This window comes from Acromyrmex echinatior, chromosome 8, assembly GCF_024713525.1.
Source record: "Acromyrmex echinatior isolate Ae372 chromosome 8, ASM2471352v2, whole genome shotgun sequence".
Classification (NCBI taxonomy): domain Eukaryota; kingdom Metazoa; phylum Arthropoda; class Insecta; order Hymenoptera; family Formicidae; genus Acromyrmex; species Acromyrmex echinatior.
In genome coordinates, this window is record NC_141859.1 from 6205780 (window position 1) to 6227256 (window position 21477).

The following is a 21477-nucleotide window of genomic DNA, read 5'->3' on the forward strand; positions in this document are numbered from 1 at the left end:
ATATTTTGCCTGGCGTAATTACCTGCCAGCTTTGCTTTTATCTAACGGCCACGATTCCAAAAGTTTCATAAAATTTTTATAACTTCCAGCCATGACGATAGAGAAACGTCCATGAGCTAAGACACAACATTATCGCGTATAGTAGTAAAATTTTCACTGTGATTTACCGATCATTTTACATTTTAGAGTGATAAATTTACTTACAGTGAATAAGTTGAATCCCTTCTACAATACGAGGAGTACTTAAGTCGGAGAGAAAGCATGAGAGAGGACATGATAGCTGCCCAAAATTATGCTGCTGCGCATAACTGCCCTCTGACAAAGTGAATGTAAACTACATAGCAACGTCTACTTTTCTTAGGGTACATCGTCCACTTTTCAAGGCTGGAGACGATAAATTGATATTTGATTCATGTAATCATGTTACATGTAGCATATCGATTTATCATCTCCAGCTTTGAAAAGTGGACGACATAAGAAAAGTAGACGTTGCTATGTAGTTTATATCCACTTTGTTAGAGAGCAGTAGTGCGCGGCATTTTGCGATTACAGGGGATCGATTCTGTGGCCGGTATTCATAGTCAGATCTTATATTCAAAACCGCCTTAAGTATAGTCTTAAGAAATCACGAACCAATCAGAAGGCATTAGCATCTTAAGACATTACTTAAGATCTTGAAATAAGACTCGACTATGAATACCGACTTGTATCTTGAAACGAAGTGAAAATTACAAAAGAGAATTTACTAAAATATTAATATTGGGTCATCTAAAAAGTATCCCCGGTTTTTTGTCACTAGATGTGTGTTGATGGTCATATATCTAGTGACAAAGAACCGCGGATACTTTTTAGACCCAATAATTTCATTGATAAACATCTAGTAATTTTGCTCATTTGTAATTTTCATCTTGTTTGAAGATACAGAATCGACCCTCTAGTTTTGGACCGTCATGTCCTCTCTCAGGTTTCTCTCTGACTCTGCCCAACGATCACCCATCCGGTGAGGAGTCTGAATGCACCTTAATGGCTCCTGCACACAGAACGCGACAACACGCTTGCCGCGCGACGGAAATTGGCGCGATAGCCAATCAATATCTCGCTTGCTCAGAAGTAATAGATATATAATTCCCATCGCGCGACAAAAGTTGAATTCAATCCAACTTTTGCCGCGCGGTAGAATAATATTACGTCAACTCTAGAAGTTTTGCATGGTGAGACCGACTCAGGGCCGATTATTCCACCTTTTGGTAAATTTTATCTTGGATAAGTAGCAAGATTATCCCATGCACGGTAATCACATGCAAGATAATCACATGCACGGATTACCAGATTTATCTCACAAGTAAAATTTACCAAAAGATAGAACAATCGACCCTTAAGAACATAGAATTATTGGTTAGTGCGATAACTTCCGTCGCGCGGCAAACATTGCCACGTTCTGTGGGCAAAAACCATCAGTTGTGGAACTGAGCCTGACTGGCCTTTTACCAAGCTTCGGTTAGCTTAACCAGTTTAGTAACTTTGCAGAATTCCGACTGAAACAAATGTCGGAGAAAAAATGCAAAGAGAGAAATTATAAATGTAAATGTATTAACTCTTCAGTTCTCATTTTTTTTCCGACATCTGTTTCAGTTGGAATCGTATAAAGTTACTAGACTGTTTAAACTAATCGGAGCTTGATAAAAGTCGCCATCAGAGAATCAGCTCCTCCAATTGCTCCGCCAATTGACGCCGCGTTCGACTAGTAGAGAACGTTAATTAGTGAAGCAAAAGTGAAGGTGCTTATTTTCTGAGTTGAGCGGGGCCAAATTTCCATCACTAAAGGCATGTGTTTATGGTGTCGCCCGTTGCTCATATTCAGCGACAAATAAATCACCATAGTGCATTGCCGGGCAACAACTTCAGCTCGAAATTATTATGGGATAACCTTTTATCGGTCAGTATTATTAGTAATAATAAGAATTTTATATTTTAGAGGTTATACTCCATCGTATATATACTAATGTATACTCAAAGAGTAAAGAGAAATAGGAATATATTAACAGTGAATATAGTTAAATCCGCGGACAAATGTACGTCATGGCAGTTATCTTAAGCGTCCACTTTTTATGCTAATATACAATATATAATCATTTTGTCCGCTTACTTAGAACCAAGCATTCCCTCCTACTTCTCTTTACTCTTTGTGTGTGATCTATGACCACGTGACAATACTTCTAATTTTTCCTTCAAGGCATGATGGCATAAAATCACATTTGCCGGATTTTCCATGGGTTTTCCTACCTATGAGTTCTCCGTTTTCTGAGCCCACTTTCAGACCTCGAGTTTGATCTCCTTATTACTCCGTGAAATATACCCCGTCCAAAAATATTTGAAGATTTACAATATTTCATGTAAAGGCTCAAACACAATAGCACAGGGAACAGGAATAATAAGCTGTCCAATCAGAGCTCTGGGATATAATATCAAACTTACACATCAGAGCTCTGATTGATGGCTCGTTATTCCCTGTTGCCTGTGCCTATTGTGTTTAAGCCTTAACGCGAACAAACCTATGGCCTAGTTTACATCGTGAACTTGATACATGTACTAACTAGTATCTTTCTGTTAAATTAGTTTAATTTCAGCGATGTAATTTAAAAAATGTTGTACTAAATTGATACAATATGCATCAAAATGATTAATTAAATACATATCTCGTGTATATGTTTACACGTATCGCCGAATTAAGATAATTCAATAGAAAGTTACTAGTTAGTACCCGTATCAAGTGCACGATGTAAACTAAGCCAATGATTGGCAATATTGGCAATGTTGGCAATGTTGGCAATATTGGCAATGTTGGCAATGTTGGCAATGTTGGCACTTCTGCTAGTTGATTGTCCTTAATTTAAGCAGTAAAGAAAGAGGTCCTTAACCTATATAATCGTTGAACATTTCAGTATTTTTAAGAAAAGAATAGTACATGTGAGAAAATTAGTAATTCAAAATACGATTTTATTTGCAAGAATATTTTATGGGAAATCTGTAATGTTCTTAAAACGGTATGTTTTAAAACTAATTGATGAGTATATAGTAAAACTAACTATAATGTATGTATGATATATTTGGTTCAATTTGCACTTTAATATTAATGTCCGTTTCTACCAATGTATATTAACTTAATCTCAATTCAATTAATTCTTTATTTTTTTTTCTAATTTTTAGAATTGGAAAAAGATGAAGTATTAGTTGAACCAAGATTGAAGTTAATGTACATTGATAATAAATCATTTTACCAAGAATTACATTTCTTCATGTTGTTTGCACTTTTTGCACTCTGCCTTTACTTTGTCTCTTTAATATCCAAATATATTCCTTTTTATATAGTTATAATTATAAAGATTTACAAAATTAATAAATATTAAAGAAAGTATTACTAGCTAAGCTAGGTTTTTTTATTTTATATTAATAAACAAACTATACATACAATACAAACGTTTCAACTCCTATCTGTTATTCTCAATGTTCAAATTTACAGTTAAATTAATAAATGCTATACATATTGTTAGAAATGGAAATAACATACTATTATTTCCATTTTTATCAACATGTACCATATTTAATTGTAATTTAATTGTAAATTTAAACATTGAGAATAACAGGTTAAAATGTTTGTTATTGTATGTATAGTTTATGTTTATTAATATAGGGCAAAACTATCCAACTTGGCTTGTAGTCCTTTCTTTTATATTAATTAATTTTTAAAATTTTTGAACCTTAGTATCTATATTTATTTTTTTCTTTTTTGCACTAGGTTACGTTCTCAAAAAAAGTCCAGTGATATCAATACGAAAATGTTGTATCTTTCAAAAATATAAAATTATTTTCTAAAATATTAAGAAGTTTTCATATAATTTATAGAAATATCTAAAATGGAATGTGATATATGCCGTCTATGTGGTATTAAATTTGAGTTTGAACATTTGAAATATATCTTTGATGAAATAACTAATTTGGCACAGATAATAAATGAGACTTTACCAATTAAGGTATGCTAATTAATTTACTACTAAATAAGTTTTAAGTAATTTACTATAAAATATTACTATATGTTTAATTTTTTATAGATTTCACAAGATGATCATTTCAAATATATATGTTTAGACTGTTATGATAAAGTTATCAGTCATTATAATTTTATTCAAAATATATTAGTATACTCGAAGGAATGTGAGACAAGAACTGTCTCTTTCTTTGAAGTCAATAAAAATGAAAAATTGGAAGATGTGGTGATTTCTAAGTTACACAGTGACATGATATATCCCTGTCCGAATTGCAATAAAGATTTAATAATCTTAATAAACAATCCTTCAGATAGTAGTCATACATTTCATGCTTCATTGGCTCTTGTAAATCAAATAGAACAATCGCAAGAGAATAATCAAATATCTGATAATGCAGAAGAGTTTAACGTTTGTACATTGAAATCAAGGGCACAAGATAAATTATATGAATCATTGTATCAAAATATTATCAATGAAAATACAACAAATGATAATAAATGCGATATCAAAAGGAAACATGGTAACTTGCAAAAAATTGATGTATCATGTAAACTGAAAGCAGGTATAAAGAGAAAGATTCATCAAAATATTTCTATGAAAACATTCATTAATCCTACTAAGATGCAGAAATTAGAAGCAAAATTAGATACAATGGAACGAAGTTTTAATGAATTAGACAGTGATTACAGTAAATTAAATGTAACTGACTTAATAACATTTCAATCAGTAAACAATGGTGTAGAATGTCTTAGTGAAGAAATAAAAAATGAACAGGAATCTAATACAAGGGATATGATAAAAAAGAAATATCTTGGTAAATCGCGAATAATTCGAGTAAAATTAAATGCAAAAGAACAAGATGAATCAAATAGTAATTATGATAAGTCAAACGTAACTGATTTGATAACACTCCAGTCAGAAAATGATAATATTGAATACATCACTGATGATAAAGGAATTGAAGATGACAACATAATGGTCGTGACCAAAATGGAAGAAGAATATGTCAATGAAAATGATACAAATGACATCAATATTTCAAAAAATAATTTAAAACAAGAATGCAATTTATGTGGAGCTCGTTATATTTTACAAGAAAAATATGAATTTCACATGGAGAGACACAAATTAAATAAAATAGATAAATATGTTTGTACAAAATGCGATAAAGAAACTAAAAATGAAAACTTGTTGTGGGATCACTACCTTCACATGCACAAAAGCTCAATACAGTATCTTTGTTTGAAATGTAAAAAAGTATTCATGAAAAAGGCACATTTAATTGCGCATCAGAAAACGTGCAAATTCTCTGATAATGAAACAATGCTAAATATTAAAACAGATGTGGATAACAATCAGAAAATTATTACAAGACCGAGGCGAAAATGCAAAGTCTGCAGAAAATTGATTAGAGATCCTAATGCTATTAACGATGAAGCAATGTGCGCCTCCTGTAAAATAAGAGGAATTTCCCAGCGACAATATTACTGTGCAAAGTGCCATAAACATTTTATGCGTCAGGAGAGACTCGAGTTCCACAAGATGCGACATAATGAGAATATGGACGAGTTTATCTGCAGCACGTGCGGTAAGGAATTCAGTGGGGAAAATTCTTTATACGAACATTATCTCTTTGTGCATAAGGGATTTAGACCACATATTTGTGAAATATGCGGCAAGTCATTTCAGCTGAAGGTGCGATTGAAGGAACATCAGCGAAAACATACTGGTGAGATGCCTTATCAATGTGAAGTATGTGGCCTGCGATGTAGGACTACACATGCATTAAAATTTCATAAGAAGTCTCATGTCTCTAATCGCCACATTTGCGAGATATGTGGCAAATCGTTCCTTAAAAAGCAGAATTGGAATGAACATCTGGAGAGACACTGGAAAAAAGATAAGAATGTATCACTTCCACGAATATTTACATGTCCTTTGTGCAACGATAATTTGCCGACCTATCGTATGTTAAAGAATCACATGATTGGAATTCATGAGCTTGACCGTCAAGACCCCCTAATAATGAATCAAAAACCATTGTACGAATGCAATGAGTGTCAAGAGAAATTCAAGCATCAAATGTCGCTCAAGTCACACAAGGAAAAGGTACATGAAGGCAAAATTGTACCTCTTGCATTTCAGTGCGATATATGCAAAAATGTATACAAAGCCAAACGATTCCTAATAAGGCATATTCAAAGTGAACACAATGATAATAAATGTCAGCAGTGTGATGAAACATTCACAGATAAAAAAGATCTTGATCATCATGTTTCATTACACAATAGTAAGATCGCATGTGAGTACTCTGACAAACAAAGGGATGCTAGGAACTTACATCACCAAGAACACACGATCATTTTTTACCAGTGTGGAGATTGCAACGAGTCATTCGATAGCTATGCTAATCGCTTAAATCATCGCAAAAAGATGCACAAACCCGAGTGACCAGAATGCAAAATTAAATGCGATAATATACAACAAATTACAATTCATCTGGACAAACACTTCTCCGTGAAAAATTAAGTAAATTAGATTCCAAGTAATGTTATAGGTGATATAGTTATATATGTATATGAAACTATATGAAAATATCGATATGTTGCTTCGTCGATGTTTTATGTGTATATATATATATATATATATATATATATATATATATATACATTTTTAAAATACATACAGTGAGAGCAAAAAGTATTCGTACAAAGAAATTTGTAGAAAATAAACATTAATTAACAATTTTATACAATTTGAATACATTTTGTTCTAAATAAACGAGCTTTATTATATATGCTTCGCATGTACGTCTGATTTTAGAAACTAAATTTCTCGTATGAATACTTTTTGAGCATTCAAATAATACATTTTTTAATTTTCGCTTATTTTTCAAATAATATATTTTGTATAATTAATACATATCTTTTTGGTATATATAATTTTTAAGAAACATACAGTCTATTTTATTCTTTATGAATAAATTGTTAATTATCCAACAAGAAATGATCGTCAATTAAATTATGATAATTTCTACATTAATTTGACGTCGAAATCATCATATTTATACGATTCAACATCAATTCGATAATTCATTTCTCACTGGATAATATTTACTTTTTAAAAATAAAGTTTTTTTAAAAAATATTTTCTCTGCGTGAATACTCTTTGCACTCACTGTATATGTAGAATAATTTACATAATTCTTAATCGTACGCAGCTGCACCAAATAAATAGCTATTCTATAACTCTTAATGATAATATCAGTGTCGTTACATTGTTTTACATATTTACAGATCTTACATATAACGACAAAATATAATAATATTGACTGTTAAGAGTTAAAGAAAAGGGACCTATAAATTATATTAATTATATTAGTGATTTGATTTATATGTACATTTACATGTATTATATAATTTTTGGTGTAATGATTAGTAATATTTTTATATATTCAATATTATCTTTACGTTTATTTTTAATTTGTATTTAGATTATGTTTTCATTACAATCCTTATTATTGTACTTACAAATAAATAGGTTTAATTAATTGTTATAGACGGATATAACATAGAATCGATTGTCATTTATTCATAATGTTATCGTTTGACACTTATGCTTCATATATGTGATATAATCACTATTGTAAATCATTATTTAATAAAATAATTAAATAAAATTAATTAAAACATACAATCTTTGAAGGGAAACGATAAATGTAAGTCACTTGTTTAGATTCAACTTGAGGTCAACTTGGTGCAGTCTACTAAAGTAAATATATTGAAAAAAACTTTTCGTTTCTCGAAATCGTAATTAAGTGACTTACACTACTGTGACTTTCACCTTCACAATTATTATCTAACTTTATACAATTATGTATTTGAAATATATTAATATTAACAGCATATCTCCTGGAAAATAAAAAAATTTATAATGGTAAGCTGAACATGTATTTGAAATATTTTTATTTGAAAAATAGTATGTGTAAGACAATTGTATTTTGTATCTCAACGAAGCACGTGAAAATATTTTGTCTCATGGAAGTGTATAAAGATACTTGGATTTTGTCATTTAAATATTAAGACAATCAATTTTATTATTTGAATTACAAAAAAAAACAACACTTTAATCTTTCGATTTTAAATACGCAATATTTTCATGTGTCCCACTGAAATATAAAATACAAAAGTACTTGTAAAAACTGTATTTTAAATAAAAGTATTAAAATACATGCTCAGCTCTGAATATATCGTGCAAACATTCGTACGTTTGCATCACGCAACATCGTTGAAATGAGAAAGCAACACGATCATCTTCATTCAAATTTAAATGGCTACTACCGTGCGCGCGTCACGCAGAAATTTAAATGGACGCAGCAATGCAAAAATCAGGTGGTTGCCCATGGTGTAAGTCCATGGACGAACGTACAATCAAGACAGATTTTCAATCGCAACGATGAAATATCCATCTCAGAATCGCGAAATAATTGATATTGCAGCATGATGCACGTAAATTTCGAAAGAAATGCTCAAGGTTCGTCGAGTCACGTGTCGTTTATCGAAAGTCAACGTGAAAAAAAAAGCACGCGACGGGACTACTTTCTCGCGGAGGGATATCGGCGAGAGATTCGTCAACAAGTCGATATTCGAACGATTTAATCGAGTCAAACCGATCGTTCCTCTTTCGCGGACGAGGACAGGCACGACGTAACTTTTCGTGCCGGTCCATCGAGGAAGCTCGCCAAGGTGGATGATTTTCCACGAGGTCCACCGTCGCGAAATTTTCGCGTAGGCAAGAAAGTTGCATGTAGGGCGCACACAAGCGCACATCTCGATTCGCGACGACCGAGGCAGTTTATTGGACGAAAACTCAAGGTGGAACGAGCGATTCGCGGCCGCGCACTCATACTGCCATGCGATCGCAAGTATCTACACGTTAATATGAGCAGCGGTTTTGTATTCGATCCAGAGTCGTCGCGACTCGTCGCGGAACCCGGTGCTTCTTCTTCGAAAATTGTATTCCTTCCCTTTTACTCCCATCAATCGCAATCGCATATTCATATCGCATGATATGAATTTTTATTAAAAGAAAAAATTAATTGCTGCGATGTAGAAATTAGTAAGGAAAAATGTTAATCGACGTTTAGTTTATTAGGAGCATCGAAATGTAGTGATGCACTTGTCCGTTTTATTAAAATTCATAAATGAAAAATATCTGTATAAAAAATTGTCCAATAAAAGTTTGTCCAACAAAAGGATATTGTATTCTTTATGGATGACTCATATATCCATATTTCATAATCAGACCTTATATTTAAGGCCTTCCTTAAATTGATCTTTAGATGCTCAGTAGAGAATAAAATAATTCATAGAGCGCATCTAAAGATAAATTTAAAGAAGCCTTAAATATAAGGCCTGATTATGAATACGGGTATTAGATGGTTTAGGCTTTCTATTTCACGAGTCGTTGAATCGGCGGGTCGAGTGAAAGTTGGGGCAGCCGAGATGTCTTGATACGGACATGGTTACCGGGTACAGCAGGCAGCACTAGCAGGGCGCGGGCCACGACACGAGACGCGAGACGAGCAGAGGGGGACTCGCGAGTTCGCACGCATATACCGGCAGCGTAGATTGGCGCACGGCCAACACAGCGAATTCGTTCGCCGGCTCCCAACAAGAACGCGTCGTCGCCGACATATACAGCGTGAGCGCCAACCTAACCGAGGGGGAGCATACATATAGATATAACCGCTATTAATCCTACGGTCGTGGGCGAGTCGGTTCGTGAAAATGGCCGGGGAAAAGCGCAGCCAGGATCAGGACGAGATCTCACTCGCGAAGACGGTACTCGTCGACATCGAAGGCACCACCACGAGCATCAGCTTCGTGAAGGTAAAAGGGCCACAAAGGCGAAGGAAACGGAGCGCGACAATGCGAATGTGTCTTCACGAAATCAGACCGTGCCGGGGTCATTCTTGTATCGCTCCATTCCGGGGAGCGGCCTCATCGCGTTATTCCCCCCCTCCTTCCCCTTCCGAAAGATTTATTTCGTGAATAGTGCCGGCGTTTCTCCATAATGTGCTTGCGGTTCCTTTTTTTCCCCCTTTCCTATCCTTGGAAAGTCATCGGAGTCTCGGCGAGAAGCTCGGCCTATTCGCTCTCGTCGCGGCGTATATACGCGATCGAATTCCACGGCGGGTTATTGTCCTCGCGTCGGGGCGGTGTGCCGGCTCGAATCGCGAGTTTTCGGCCGACCGTAAGCTGCCGCCGCCACCGCCGCCAGCCGCTGCCACCGCCGTGTTTTGTGAGACGGAAAAGAGAAGGCATTTTGAGCTAAGGATATCGGTTCGAGTTTTCAGTCGAAAGAATTTACAGCAATTTACAACTAATGACGTACGGTCGAAGCGATAGCAAGAGTACAGTTTAAAAACAAATACTATAATCTTTTTATAGACATCAGTCGCGCTGGTATATGTACATGTAATATATATACATATATGTACATATATATATATATATATATATATACTATATATATATTGACGCGACGCGCCGAGACGCCGCGAACGCCGTCGGGAAACAACGGGACACGCGCATGATTTTTCCCGGTGAACGTTTTGCGCCGACGACGGCGCTTATGAACGCGGCTTGTTTCTCTTGCAGGAGACTCTCTTTCCTTACGTGCGTCAGAATCTAAAAGACTACATTGAGACGAAATGGGAGGATGAGGAATTCAAGCAAGATTACGAAAAGTTAAAGGAACAGGTAAATATGGAATTTTTAACCAGAGTCAAAGAAGTAGATGGATATAAAAATTTAACAGGATGAAAAAAATGAAATTTGCCTTTGAAATTGTGAGAGGAATTTGTATGACATTATATTAAAGTGTTGGATATTTTTTTCCATTTTTTTATATATGAATTTTTATTTTTAATAAATTAAATAATGTGGAATAATTTTTATTTGTAATGTTAAAGAAAAATTGAATGACTTATTGTAAAAAAAGTTTTAGAGTAAAATCTTTTGTTTTAAAATGTTGATAATAAAGCTTAAAATAAATATTAAAAAATATATTTATTTAAGTAGCAATTAATTTAATAATATAATTGAAAATAAAAATCTTCAATCAAAACAACTTGTTACAAGTAATGAATAAAATGAATAAGTTTATAAAGTTTATTACAATAAATTATTAAACGATTATATTACTTTTTTTATTCTTATAAGACAACAAAATTTTTAATGAAAATTATGAATAATAAGTGTCTATCCTTTATCCCTTTTTTCCTTTATCATTCCTTTAAAATTAGTTAACTATCTTTCTTTCTATACTATGAGTACAATTTTTAATTTGTATAAAATTAATCCTTTATCTTTAATATATTAAATTCTATAAACGCTATTTTTTTATATTTTTTTATCTCCCATGTACGTTTCATGACATGTATATTTCTTTGTTCTTTATACTAGACATAGATAATTTATTTTAGATAAAAAAGAACTAGTATAGAGAATACATTTTGAAATAAATTTTATAAAATCTTATTTTTTTTAATGTTCATTTTTAATAATTCTTTATTATTTTTATCAATTATCTTTATTACTTTTTATCAATTATATATCACTTACCAATGGTTTAATAATATTCTTTTTATAGGCAAAAAAGGACGAAGAAGAAAAACTGGAAGGCTTTATAGCAATTACTGGCGATAAACCCGAAGAAGAAAAAGATTCACTTTTGAAAAATGTTTTGTGGCAAATGGATAACGATCGTAAGACAGCTGCATTAAAGCAACTACAAGGACATATGTGGCGTGAAGCATATAAAACCGGCACAGTTAAAGGACAGTAAGTGATTCTATCTTATTATTATACTGATTTGTTTTCATCTCTATATTAATTTGATTAATCCTATATGCATTTTTACAAATCTCTGTATGCTCGTTCACATAGAATATTAGCGAGCCTACATAAACGGTATTACATAGTTAAAATATATCACAAAAATATGTTAAAGACATCCATAATATATATGTATAAAAAATTATGTAATATACTATACAATATTATGTAATTATCACAAATAATGAGGTGAATAGTAGTATTTGGGCTCACTTCAGTTACATCTCACTTATATTCTTTACACATAAGATTTCTTATCTATTATATATGCATAAACATAATTTCTGTAATGCTTGTATTTTTAATTTTATATTTAATAATGTTAATAATGTTAAATTTATTGAAAATTACTTTTTTCCTAAACAGCTATTATTATGAAAAAAAATGGTTTTGCAAAAATCTTCAATTGTAATTCTCTAGAATAATATTTGCAAATTAAATTTCATTATAAAAATAACTGCAATTTAATAAAAAATGATTATAAAATTTTGTCAAGAAAATAAAAAGATTTAAATTAGTTTTAATATTAAGCTTCAACAGAATACCTCTTGTTTAGCATTTATGAGGATGTTCCTAAAGCGATTGAATCATGGACAAACAATGGCCAAAAAATATACATCTATTCAAGTGGCAGTGTTGAAGCACAAAAGCTCCTTTTTGAATATTCTATACATGGTGATTTGCTTAAGGTATTTCGCAATAATATTATACTATAAATATCTTATATCAAATATAAAGTATTGGTAAAGTATTGAACTATAATGTTTTGTCCTTTTTTTTTAGTATTTCAATGGTTTCTTTGACACAGAAGTAGGTGCAAAACAAGAAAGTGACAGCTATAAAAATATATTAAGTAAAATCAGTGAAAATCCTTCCGATGTTGTTTTTCTTACTGATGTTGTAAAAGGTTTGTACATTTAAACTGTTTGAAAGTGGCTTAAAAATACAAAATATAAATAATAGAGATCATACAACCAGAGATCATACACTAGATATTTTAAACGGAAGTCATGTATTTAAAATTGTAATATAATAACGTAGACGTTTCGGTCAAGATTTGATCATCAGTACATAACAATATTAAGATATTAAAAAAAAAGAAATACATAAAATTAACAGTTTTCATTGTTAATTTTATGTATTTCTTTTTTTAACGTCTGTTATTATATTAGGTGTAGTAAAAAGAAATCCATTATTTTTCCAATAGATGATCCTTTAGTAATCTGTATCACGCGTAGACGAGATACAGATTATTAAAGCCATCTATTGGAAAAATAATGGATTTCTTTTTACTACATCTAATATTATAATTTTAAATATATGACTTTCGTTTAAAACTTCTAGTGTTATGGCTATATGCTCTCTATTATTTATAGTTCATACATTTCCTTTTTTTCTGAATGAGGGAATAAATGTGAGAAATAATAATATAAAAAAAAATTTTCTATATCATATTTGGATGATAATTGCAAATATCTTTGCTTATTCTTTTCTTTCTTTAATCAATAACAGAAGCCGCAGCTGCCAAGGAAGCAGGTTTATCAACAATAATTGTAGTACGTGAGGGTAATGCTCCACTGACTGATGAAGAAAATATTACATATACAACTATTAAGTCCTTTTTGGATTTGACATTTCAATCGTCTACAAAACGGCAAAAAATAGAAACGACAGATGACAAAGTTGATGAAGGTACAGCTGACGTTAGTGAGCCAATGGACACTTCCGAAGATGTAGAAATGTCCAATGTCAGTGATAAAAAAGTTGAAAAAAATGATGCAAAAGAAATAACTGAATCGATAGAAAAAGAATGTGCAAAAGACCAATCATCAGAAAGCACTTCAATTTCATCAGGGCAAGTGAAAGAATCAGCGATAGATGAAAAAGACGTTTCAAATACTGAACAGAAGATAACAGAATCTAATGTCAAATCCGAGGAGAACACAAATGAGGAGTCAGGTTCCTCTGAAAACGCAAAAAGTGACGTGAAAGATGATGTCACACTAGCCACAAAAGATAATGATAAAGACATTGCAGAGAAGACTGAAGAAAATTTAGATACAACTGCAACTGAAATTACCGCTACAGCCGATGATTCCATGGACGTATCCGTAACAGAGTCTGCATCAAAGTCTGAGACCACTGTCACGTCTTCCGAGAAAAAAATCGAAGATTCTACAGATGTTACAAAAGATACACAAGCTGAAGATGTCAATAAAACTGAAACGATTGAAAGTGATGAAAAGGCAGATAACATTGTACCACAATCACAAACTTGTGACAAAAATATAGCAAACAAATCTGAAGAATGTTTGACAGCGAAAAAAGATGAAGTAAAAGAAGAATCAAAGATTGTTTCAGATACATCTGAAAGCGAGAATATTTTAGCAAAGAGCGAACAGGAAGTAACAAAAATGGAGACAACAGTAGATGTCACAGAAAATGGGGAAGCTACAGAAACAGCTGCGGAAAAAACTACGGTATCGGAAGCGGTAACAGAAACGGAAGAAACAGTTACGGACGTAAGGAAAGAAGCAACCACATCAACTGAAGTATCTGCAGAGAAGAGTTCGGAAATAATTACAGAATCTGAAAAAGCCGATGAAAAGGCCCAAACAATGGAAACGGAGACTACTGATGCTGATAAATGCGAGAATGAAACTACGCAACAAGAGACAATAAAAGAAGAGGAGACAGTGAAAGAAGAGAATGTAGTGGATACGAAGGACAAAACTACGGTAGATTCGGAAAAGCAAAAACTCAATGGAACCACACAAAACGGAAATACGGATGTGCCAGTGTTGGATGATAAATTACATAGTAACGGACTGAATGAAGGGCCATCGAAGGAGACAACGAACGAAGACGCGGCGGCGCAAAATGGTGAGCCGGAGAGTTTGTCAGAAAGTAGTGCGGAATCCATAAAAGTTAAAAAAGTCGTCGATTCCGCTGTAGCCGACGGTGCCGGAGAACCCGACGTTGTTCCTCCTGTAGTTGTAGCGGCGACGTCTTAACTTTGTTCTTATACAGTTTAAGGAGCCCTTCATGCATAACCCCAATCCACAAGTACTTATTCGCAGGTATAAACTGATATTAATTGAAATCCCATGTATACTTTATGTAAATCGTACGTCAAAAACGTAACGCGCTACTTTAAGATGCAATTCGTAAATCGTTTGTTTTGGCGGCTCTATAAAGAAAATAGAAAAAATAGTATAATACGGAAAAACGCTTCAAATTTTTTTAATTGTTTAGATATCTACACCTATACAGCTATTTTATTTGGTGACAATTTCTATTTGTACGGTATAATTATTAATGTTTTACGTTAACTCGAATATATGCTGCTTTTCTATATTGCGAAGGACTTTTTATCGTTAGTTCTTTCATATTTGACTCTAATGGTTTTCAATTACTGTAATAATTTTTACAAAAAAGACAATGAATTGTTATGATTAAAGTTACAAAACTTTTTTAGTTGTAATTCGCACGTGATCGATCTAGAAGTAATCAAATGTGTCATCCGCATCAATTACTACGTATTCTTGAGGGGCTTTTTTCTAATATTACTCTACGCGACTTGTCCGACATCTTTTTTATACCGCCTAAACAAAACAACTACGCCTATACATGAAAACTGATAGGATAAGTAATTTCAAATAGAGTTGCAGTATATTAAAATATCGATTGTATCTGTGCCAAATGAATTTCACAGTTTGAAATCTTGGTTTCTTTATTTTGTCACTTTAGTATTTTCTTCTCTTTGATAATTTTATAAATGATATTAAAAGATCTGGTCGATGTTTTATTTTACTGCTACAACAATGAAACTGACTAAGAATTATTTTAAGACTGTATTGGTATCACCTTTAACAGTTGTTGTCTTGTAGATTATATCATAGATCTTCGTTGCGCACAGCATATTTAACTTTGTGAATTGATAAACAATGCATTTTAAGTCTGAATATTTGTAGATACATCGCACAATAAGCTTCACTCAATTACGTTAGTTTTGTTCGCGTTTTTTTTTTATGTAAGGTGATAAAAAATTGTTTAATATTAAAACTTTTTGTATCGATACGCTTTCTTCCATCGTCCATTTTCCATTTTGTCTGCCTAACATGGTTCGCGTAATGTAATTTTCTTTTTAATGATTATTGCAATACAGAACCGTTAACTATACAGCTAATGTCGCGAAACATTTGTCAAGGAGTCTAAAAGAGTATATTTTAGCTCTTGTACTCTACAACTTTGCGATTTAATCCGTAAGCTGCTGAATTTTAGAGACGAATGGCTCTATATGGTTATTTAAATAAACTGATCCAGTAATGACAATTTAAAAAAATCATGTAGCCAATTGGATCCATTCTCTTCTATATTTAATTATATAATTTAGAAGCATTCGCGGAAAAGCATATCGATTCGTAGATTTACTCTGTCATTCCTATAAATTAATATTTTATTACAGTCTACATGTGCAGAATGCATTTATATTATCGCTTTACAATTAATTTATTAGCAAATTTAATTGCCTGCATTAAAATATTTTAAAAGCTGCTATACATAAAAATCTCGAAGAGCAAATATCTAAATTTTAAATGCAAAATATATGTATTTTAATTTATAACATTCAATATATATATATATATATATGTATATATATATGTATATATGTATATATATATATATATGTTGTATGTTTTATATGTAGTAGTTTTTTAGTATGCACTTTCATGTATGTATTTCCACATGAAATTGCAATAGATAAATAAATGATGGTAAAGATACTTTGTATCAGCTAGCCATTTAAATTATGGATGCAAAGCGATAATGTAGATATATTGTATGTAGACTATTGCTCATTTTTGTGATGCTCAACATGATTTTAAAACGTATATGGAATCAATATTAGAAAATAATAATAGCAGTTAAAGTGAGATCGTGCTTTCGGCAGAAAATCGATTACTATTATTTTTACTGTTATTCGTTATGTCCATTCCTATTAAATTGACTGTGATTTATGAATATTGATAGACATAGGTTGCTCGAAACGATGTTATCAATACGCGAAAATGATCGTCTTTGTCGGGTGATATTCCATTGCGATTATTTTTATTCAGATTTAGTGTGTCCGCGTCTAGTCGAAATCAGTCAGAAGTGGCGGAGACTTCTATAGATCGATAGACGATTTCGCATGGTTTGCTTTATATTACGTACGCCGACTATGCTAGGGAGACGCGATGAGACGAAAGAAACGCGAGTCTCATACGTCTACGATAGTGCACGTATAACAAGAGAACTGAACACAGAATCAGTACGAGAGTAAGCACTTGATATTTTACGGTACATTTTACTCTTGACACACCTCGCATATTTTATTTATAAATCTCTCGAAGAGATGGATGTTTCGATATTTGCAACAGATTGTATTATTTTCGTCATATCATTCGAAGTAATCAAGACAAAAGAATTCCCATGCTTTCTATTATGTTCATTGAGGCACCAATAATTTAAAATCAGCGATCGAATAATTTTTTATATGTATACAGATAAATGACTCAATCACTTATCTATACCATCGAATGTATACGCGTTCTAATAACGATTTTAAAATTTATATAGCGAGAATGGCAGGTGTTATGTCCTATGATCGTATAAGTTGACTAATAAATCAAATGGCGGGGAAAAAAAATATGCAGGATACAAACTTTTCAAATTCTTCCTATTTATCGACTGATTCATTGATATTATCACACATGAAGGCCAAAAAACTGCCATGATTTATAACAGAAGTTCGAAGGTGAGATGACGATGTGCTCGAGGTTCTACTCGGCTGACTTTCACGACATCGCCTGAATCATCACTTCCATATCATTCATACTACTGTTTTGCGTCAATAGTCGAAAAGGCCAAAGCGCACATCTTGATCACACGTTCAATATCACGCTCAATTCTCAATTATACATCATGTGTGATGATCGTACCGATTATCGTTTTATTAACATACATACAAACTGACTTTTCGATATTTGCATATGTTGCTAATTAAAAAAAATTTACTTACAAGAATGTATACAAATCTCTACAATATATACGAAACTCACAATAATTACGTTTCTACAACAATTTATCAAAACCCGTACACTATTGAATGAATCTTAATGACAGTCGAATTGATACATTGAGTTCTGAAATAATACAGAGAGAAGGAGATGTTAGATCCAATTCTTTAATGGTACTTTAACTCAATTGATATAATATTTAAAAATTAATATTAATATTCGAGTCTAATTTTTACTTCGTAAAACTTAAAAAACGAGTGACAGAAGATATAATTTTTTTATTAAATTTTGTAATTTATATATTTTTAACATTAACAAATATCTTAATTAAATCTCGACTTAGAATCTTGTTTAAGATGAATTCATAATAATAATGTATTATGAGTTCGCTTGTACATGTTATTATGTAATTGTCTTATAGGTAATTCTACAAAATCTCTGTTCCTGATTTTATTTTTGTTTTTTTTTTTGAGGAGGGAGAATAGAAAATGATTTCATAAAAAAATATAAATTTAAATTATCTAAAATTGTATATCTTTCTAAATACTTATTATAAATGAATTTATTATGATGAATATTACTATCATATTTATTATCATATTTTCCCTATTTGCTAAATTTTTGAAACAATTTTAAGATAAATTTTATTCTAAATGCATTCAACATAGTTTTAATTTCTGTAAAAAAAAACTATGAATGAGCAAATCTGATGTAACACTGCCTCGTTGTTTATTATACAAAAATTACTCTATTAAAACTCATATCAATCTCTGTATTACTATTTCGATTATATTTTGTTTTAAGACGACACGTGCAACAAGATTCAATAGTTTTGTGATTTAGCAATAGATTTACCAATTGTGACTCTAACGAAACATGGAAACAAAGATTTTGTAACATCGCGCCTTTAGGATTGTAATTCACAGGAAACTGCCGTCTTTCCAAAGCGTTAAAATTATACGAGCGAGACGATCGAACAAAAAATCTAACGTAGGACTTAAACAAGAGTAACCTTACCATATTCATTAGCGATATTATTGTTTGTAATTCATTGGCTATATTATCTGTAATACATCAATATAATTGTAAGAGAGACGTAAGGACTTCATCAATACTTTCTAACATTTAAGGATAGATATCCCCACGGGGGAAAGAGTGGAAGTCAGATATCAAAAGAATTTGTAAGTTAAAATTAAAAATTTTTTCTTTGTCAAATATCTTTTAATATTTAATATTAATTTATTATTAACTTTTAAATATTAATATGTGTACATATCTAAAAACTTAAACATATATGTATACATTAAAACAAGAATAATTTTTGTCAATTTCTGTACAATTTGAATAACAAGTATGACATAGTATCTAAATATTTTTGATCATTGAATCTGAAACTGGAAATATGTAATTTATAGCGTTTTTACATCTAGCTACTATGGTAGCTAAAATTTCAAAGATATATTTTTTAAGATTTTGTGATTTTTATTTAATATTTTGTGTATCTTAAAATATTAACGTAATAATCATTCCTAAAAGCACAGAATGTGAAATCTCTGTGTGTGTTCTTTATAATTTAGAATATTATTCTTGTATTTGAACTCAGCCTGTATTTGATTTCCACTTCTCAATTGTTCCTACGAACCTGTCGCATTTCCCAGTATCTTCTTTTTCATCTCATTTATATTTTCGATAAATACTTACGTTCTTCCCCCGAGGGAAAAATTACAATTATGATTACAATTAATATTCTTTGTGGTGTTCTCTCACAGATATCCATGTGTGTGTACGTTAGATTATAAAATATGAGTGTTATATAGTTCGATTTGATTTTTTAATTTATATTTGATCCTAAGCAACAATCGCACTATCGATAGATCCTATATATGTTTACTGAATAATATGAGTCCTCCCCACCTCCCCAAAAAAATATACGTTGTACAAAACTAATCAGTAAATTCTATTCGTTCTGAATTTTGATTGCATTCGTAGAGCAAAATAAATGAGTTTTGCAACTAGAATTGTGACGTTCATTTTTATTTCAGTCTCCCATATAACGTGTCATGTAACATGTATGTACGTGTACGAATTTGAATCTAAAAGTTATGTTTAAAAAAATGCGAACTATAAACATATGTTAATTGAATTTGATTAATAATCATTCGATTTATGAAACACGAAATTGTTTTTTCTTACGTCATTTTTTGTGACTGAACTATTAATTTATTATTCGCATAAATTCAGATAAAAGTCTTGATCGAAATGCCAAACTCAGGCATAACAAATTTTTATAGCGTTTTTTATTATTTCCCATACATACATATAATATATATTGTTCCCCACATCTTTATCAAGACTTATAAATTATCATAAACTTGTCTTAACATTTGCATCATGCGTTTATATTATAGTATAATGGTACTATTAAATGTTATTATATTAAGATTTCAACATTTTGATTTGAATTTTGTTCGTGATAATAATAAATTGCTAAAAAAGTTTCTTGCATTATGCAGTCAGAATAATTTTGCTGATTAAGCAATTAATTGCGAGTTTTATGTAGAATTTATATACTTATTATAATTATGAATAAGATATAGGATGTCTCATCATCGACTCAATTTTTAACACGTATAATTTATATCTAAATTTGATGTTCATTTATAATTTTTCATGAACAATATCGTTTATTATAAATTTTTCATCTGTAATATCTTTGCATTTTTAATAACACAGCCTTGTTGAAGTTTAATAGAAATTAAAAAAAGAATAAAGTTTGATTTCCAGCATTTATATATAATGTATATAAGATTTAATTTATTAAAAATGTTTTTAATCACTTATTCGAAAGCTATTAATCTTTCAACATTTTTACTAACAAGAAGATAAAATTATTCGGAATACAACAAATTGCCATTGAGCGCTGATATGATGAGTCATCCTATCAGATTTAAGGAAACAAACAAAAACGGGAGCTGTATATTTTAAGTTTTGAAAAGAAATTATAACAAATTAGAAATCACACATATTGCAAATAGATTGACATAAATTAAATGATGGTCGATTATACTTTTCGATCTTTTAACTCGTCCATTCGACTATCACCCTTATTAGTTCATTGGATTAATTCATTAAATGTATTATAAATATCTTTATCACGATACGATATAATAATAGTTATAGCAGCGTATTTTATAGACTATTGTGACTATGTTAATCAATATTTTTATCATGTTTATTCATGTTTATTCATCGTTTTAACAGCATTTTAACAATACTTTATTATTCAACAGCCGATAGAACATATACAAATGATGTAAAACGATGCAGATATATTTCCGTAAAGTTTTATTCATTCGGTGATTAATTTATCACATATAAGATAGTATAAATACACATAAATATTTGTATGTCTTGTACGTATGTCTTTTAATCAATATGATTTTATCTTCTTAAATAAAATTTGTTTTT

At 31.2% G+C, this 21477-nt stretch overlaps 3 protein-coding genes across 4 annotated transcripts in view; 2 read left to right on the forward strand and 1 right to left on the reverse strand.

The window, feature by feature from the left end:
* The window catches only part of LOC147908701 (ubiquinol-cytochrome c reductase complex assembly factor 2-like), a 61915-nt gene extending 61752 nt beyond the window's left edge, over positions 1–163 (reverse strand). For both annotated transcript variants that reach the window (XM_087408333.1, XM_087408332.1), the window contains exon 1: positions 23–163. In XM_087408333.1, the coding sequence (XP_087264459.1) occupies positions 23–93 (71 nt within the window). In that variant the 5' untranslated portion in view covers positions 94–163. The remainder of the gene's footprint in view (positions 1–22) is intronic.
* Positions 164–2832: 2669 nt separating this feature from the next.
* LOC105144578 (uncharacterized) lies at positions 2833–7992 on the forward strand. The gene is made up of 3 exons (XM_011053556.2): positions 2833–3044; positions 3797–4031; positions 4110–7992. Exons 2-3 carry the CDS (start codon positions 3915–3917, stop codon positions 6495–6497), a joined length of 2505 nt encoding a protein of 834 aa, XP_011051858.2. The 5' UTR covers positions 2833–3044; positions 3797–3914; the 3' UTR covers positions 6498–7992.
* A 1578-nt stretch (positions 7993–9570) lies between these two features.
* Enoph (enolase-phosphatase E1) lies at positions 9571–20027 on the forward strand. Its single transcript, XM_087408536.1, has 6 exons — positions 9571–9937; positions 10709–10810; positions 11703–11893; positions 12504–12636; positions 12731–12854; positions 13460–20027. The coding sequence occupies exons 1-6, from the start codon at positions 9836–9838 to the stop codon at positions 14959–14961; spliced, it is 2154 nt and encodes a 717-aa protein (XP_087264662.1). The 5' UTR covers positions 9571–9835; the 3' UTR covers positions 14962–20027.
* Positions 20028–21477: the final 1450 nt, after the last annotated feature.

Coding starts and splice junctions, on each gene's coding strand:
- LOC105144578 (XM_011053556.2), top strand. CDS start 3,915: ATGGAATGTGATATATGCCGTCTATGTGGTATTAAATTTGAGTTTGAA. Junction 4,032..4,109: donor ATGAGACTTTACCAATTAAG/GTATGCTAATTA, acceptor AATTTTTTATAG/ATTTCACAAGATGATCATTT.
- Enoph (XM_087408536.1), top strand. CDS start 9,836: ATGGCCGGGGAAAAGCGCAGCCAGGATCAGGACGAGATCTCACTCGCG. Junction 10,811..11,702: donor ACGAAAAGTTAAAGGAACAG/GTAAATATGGAA, acceptor TTCTTTTTATAG/GCAAAAAAGGACGAAGAAGA. Junction 12,855..13,459: donor TCTTACTGATGTTGTAAAAG/GTTTGTACATTT, acceptor AATCAATAACAG/AAGCCGCAGCTGCCAAGGAA.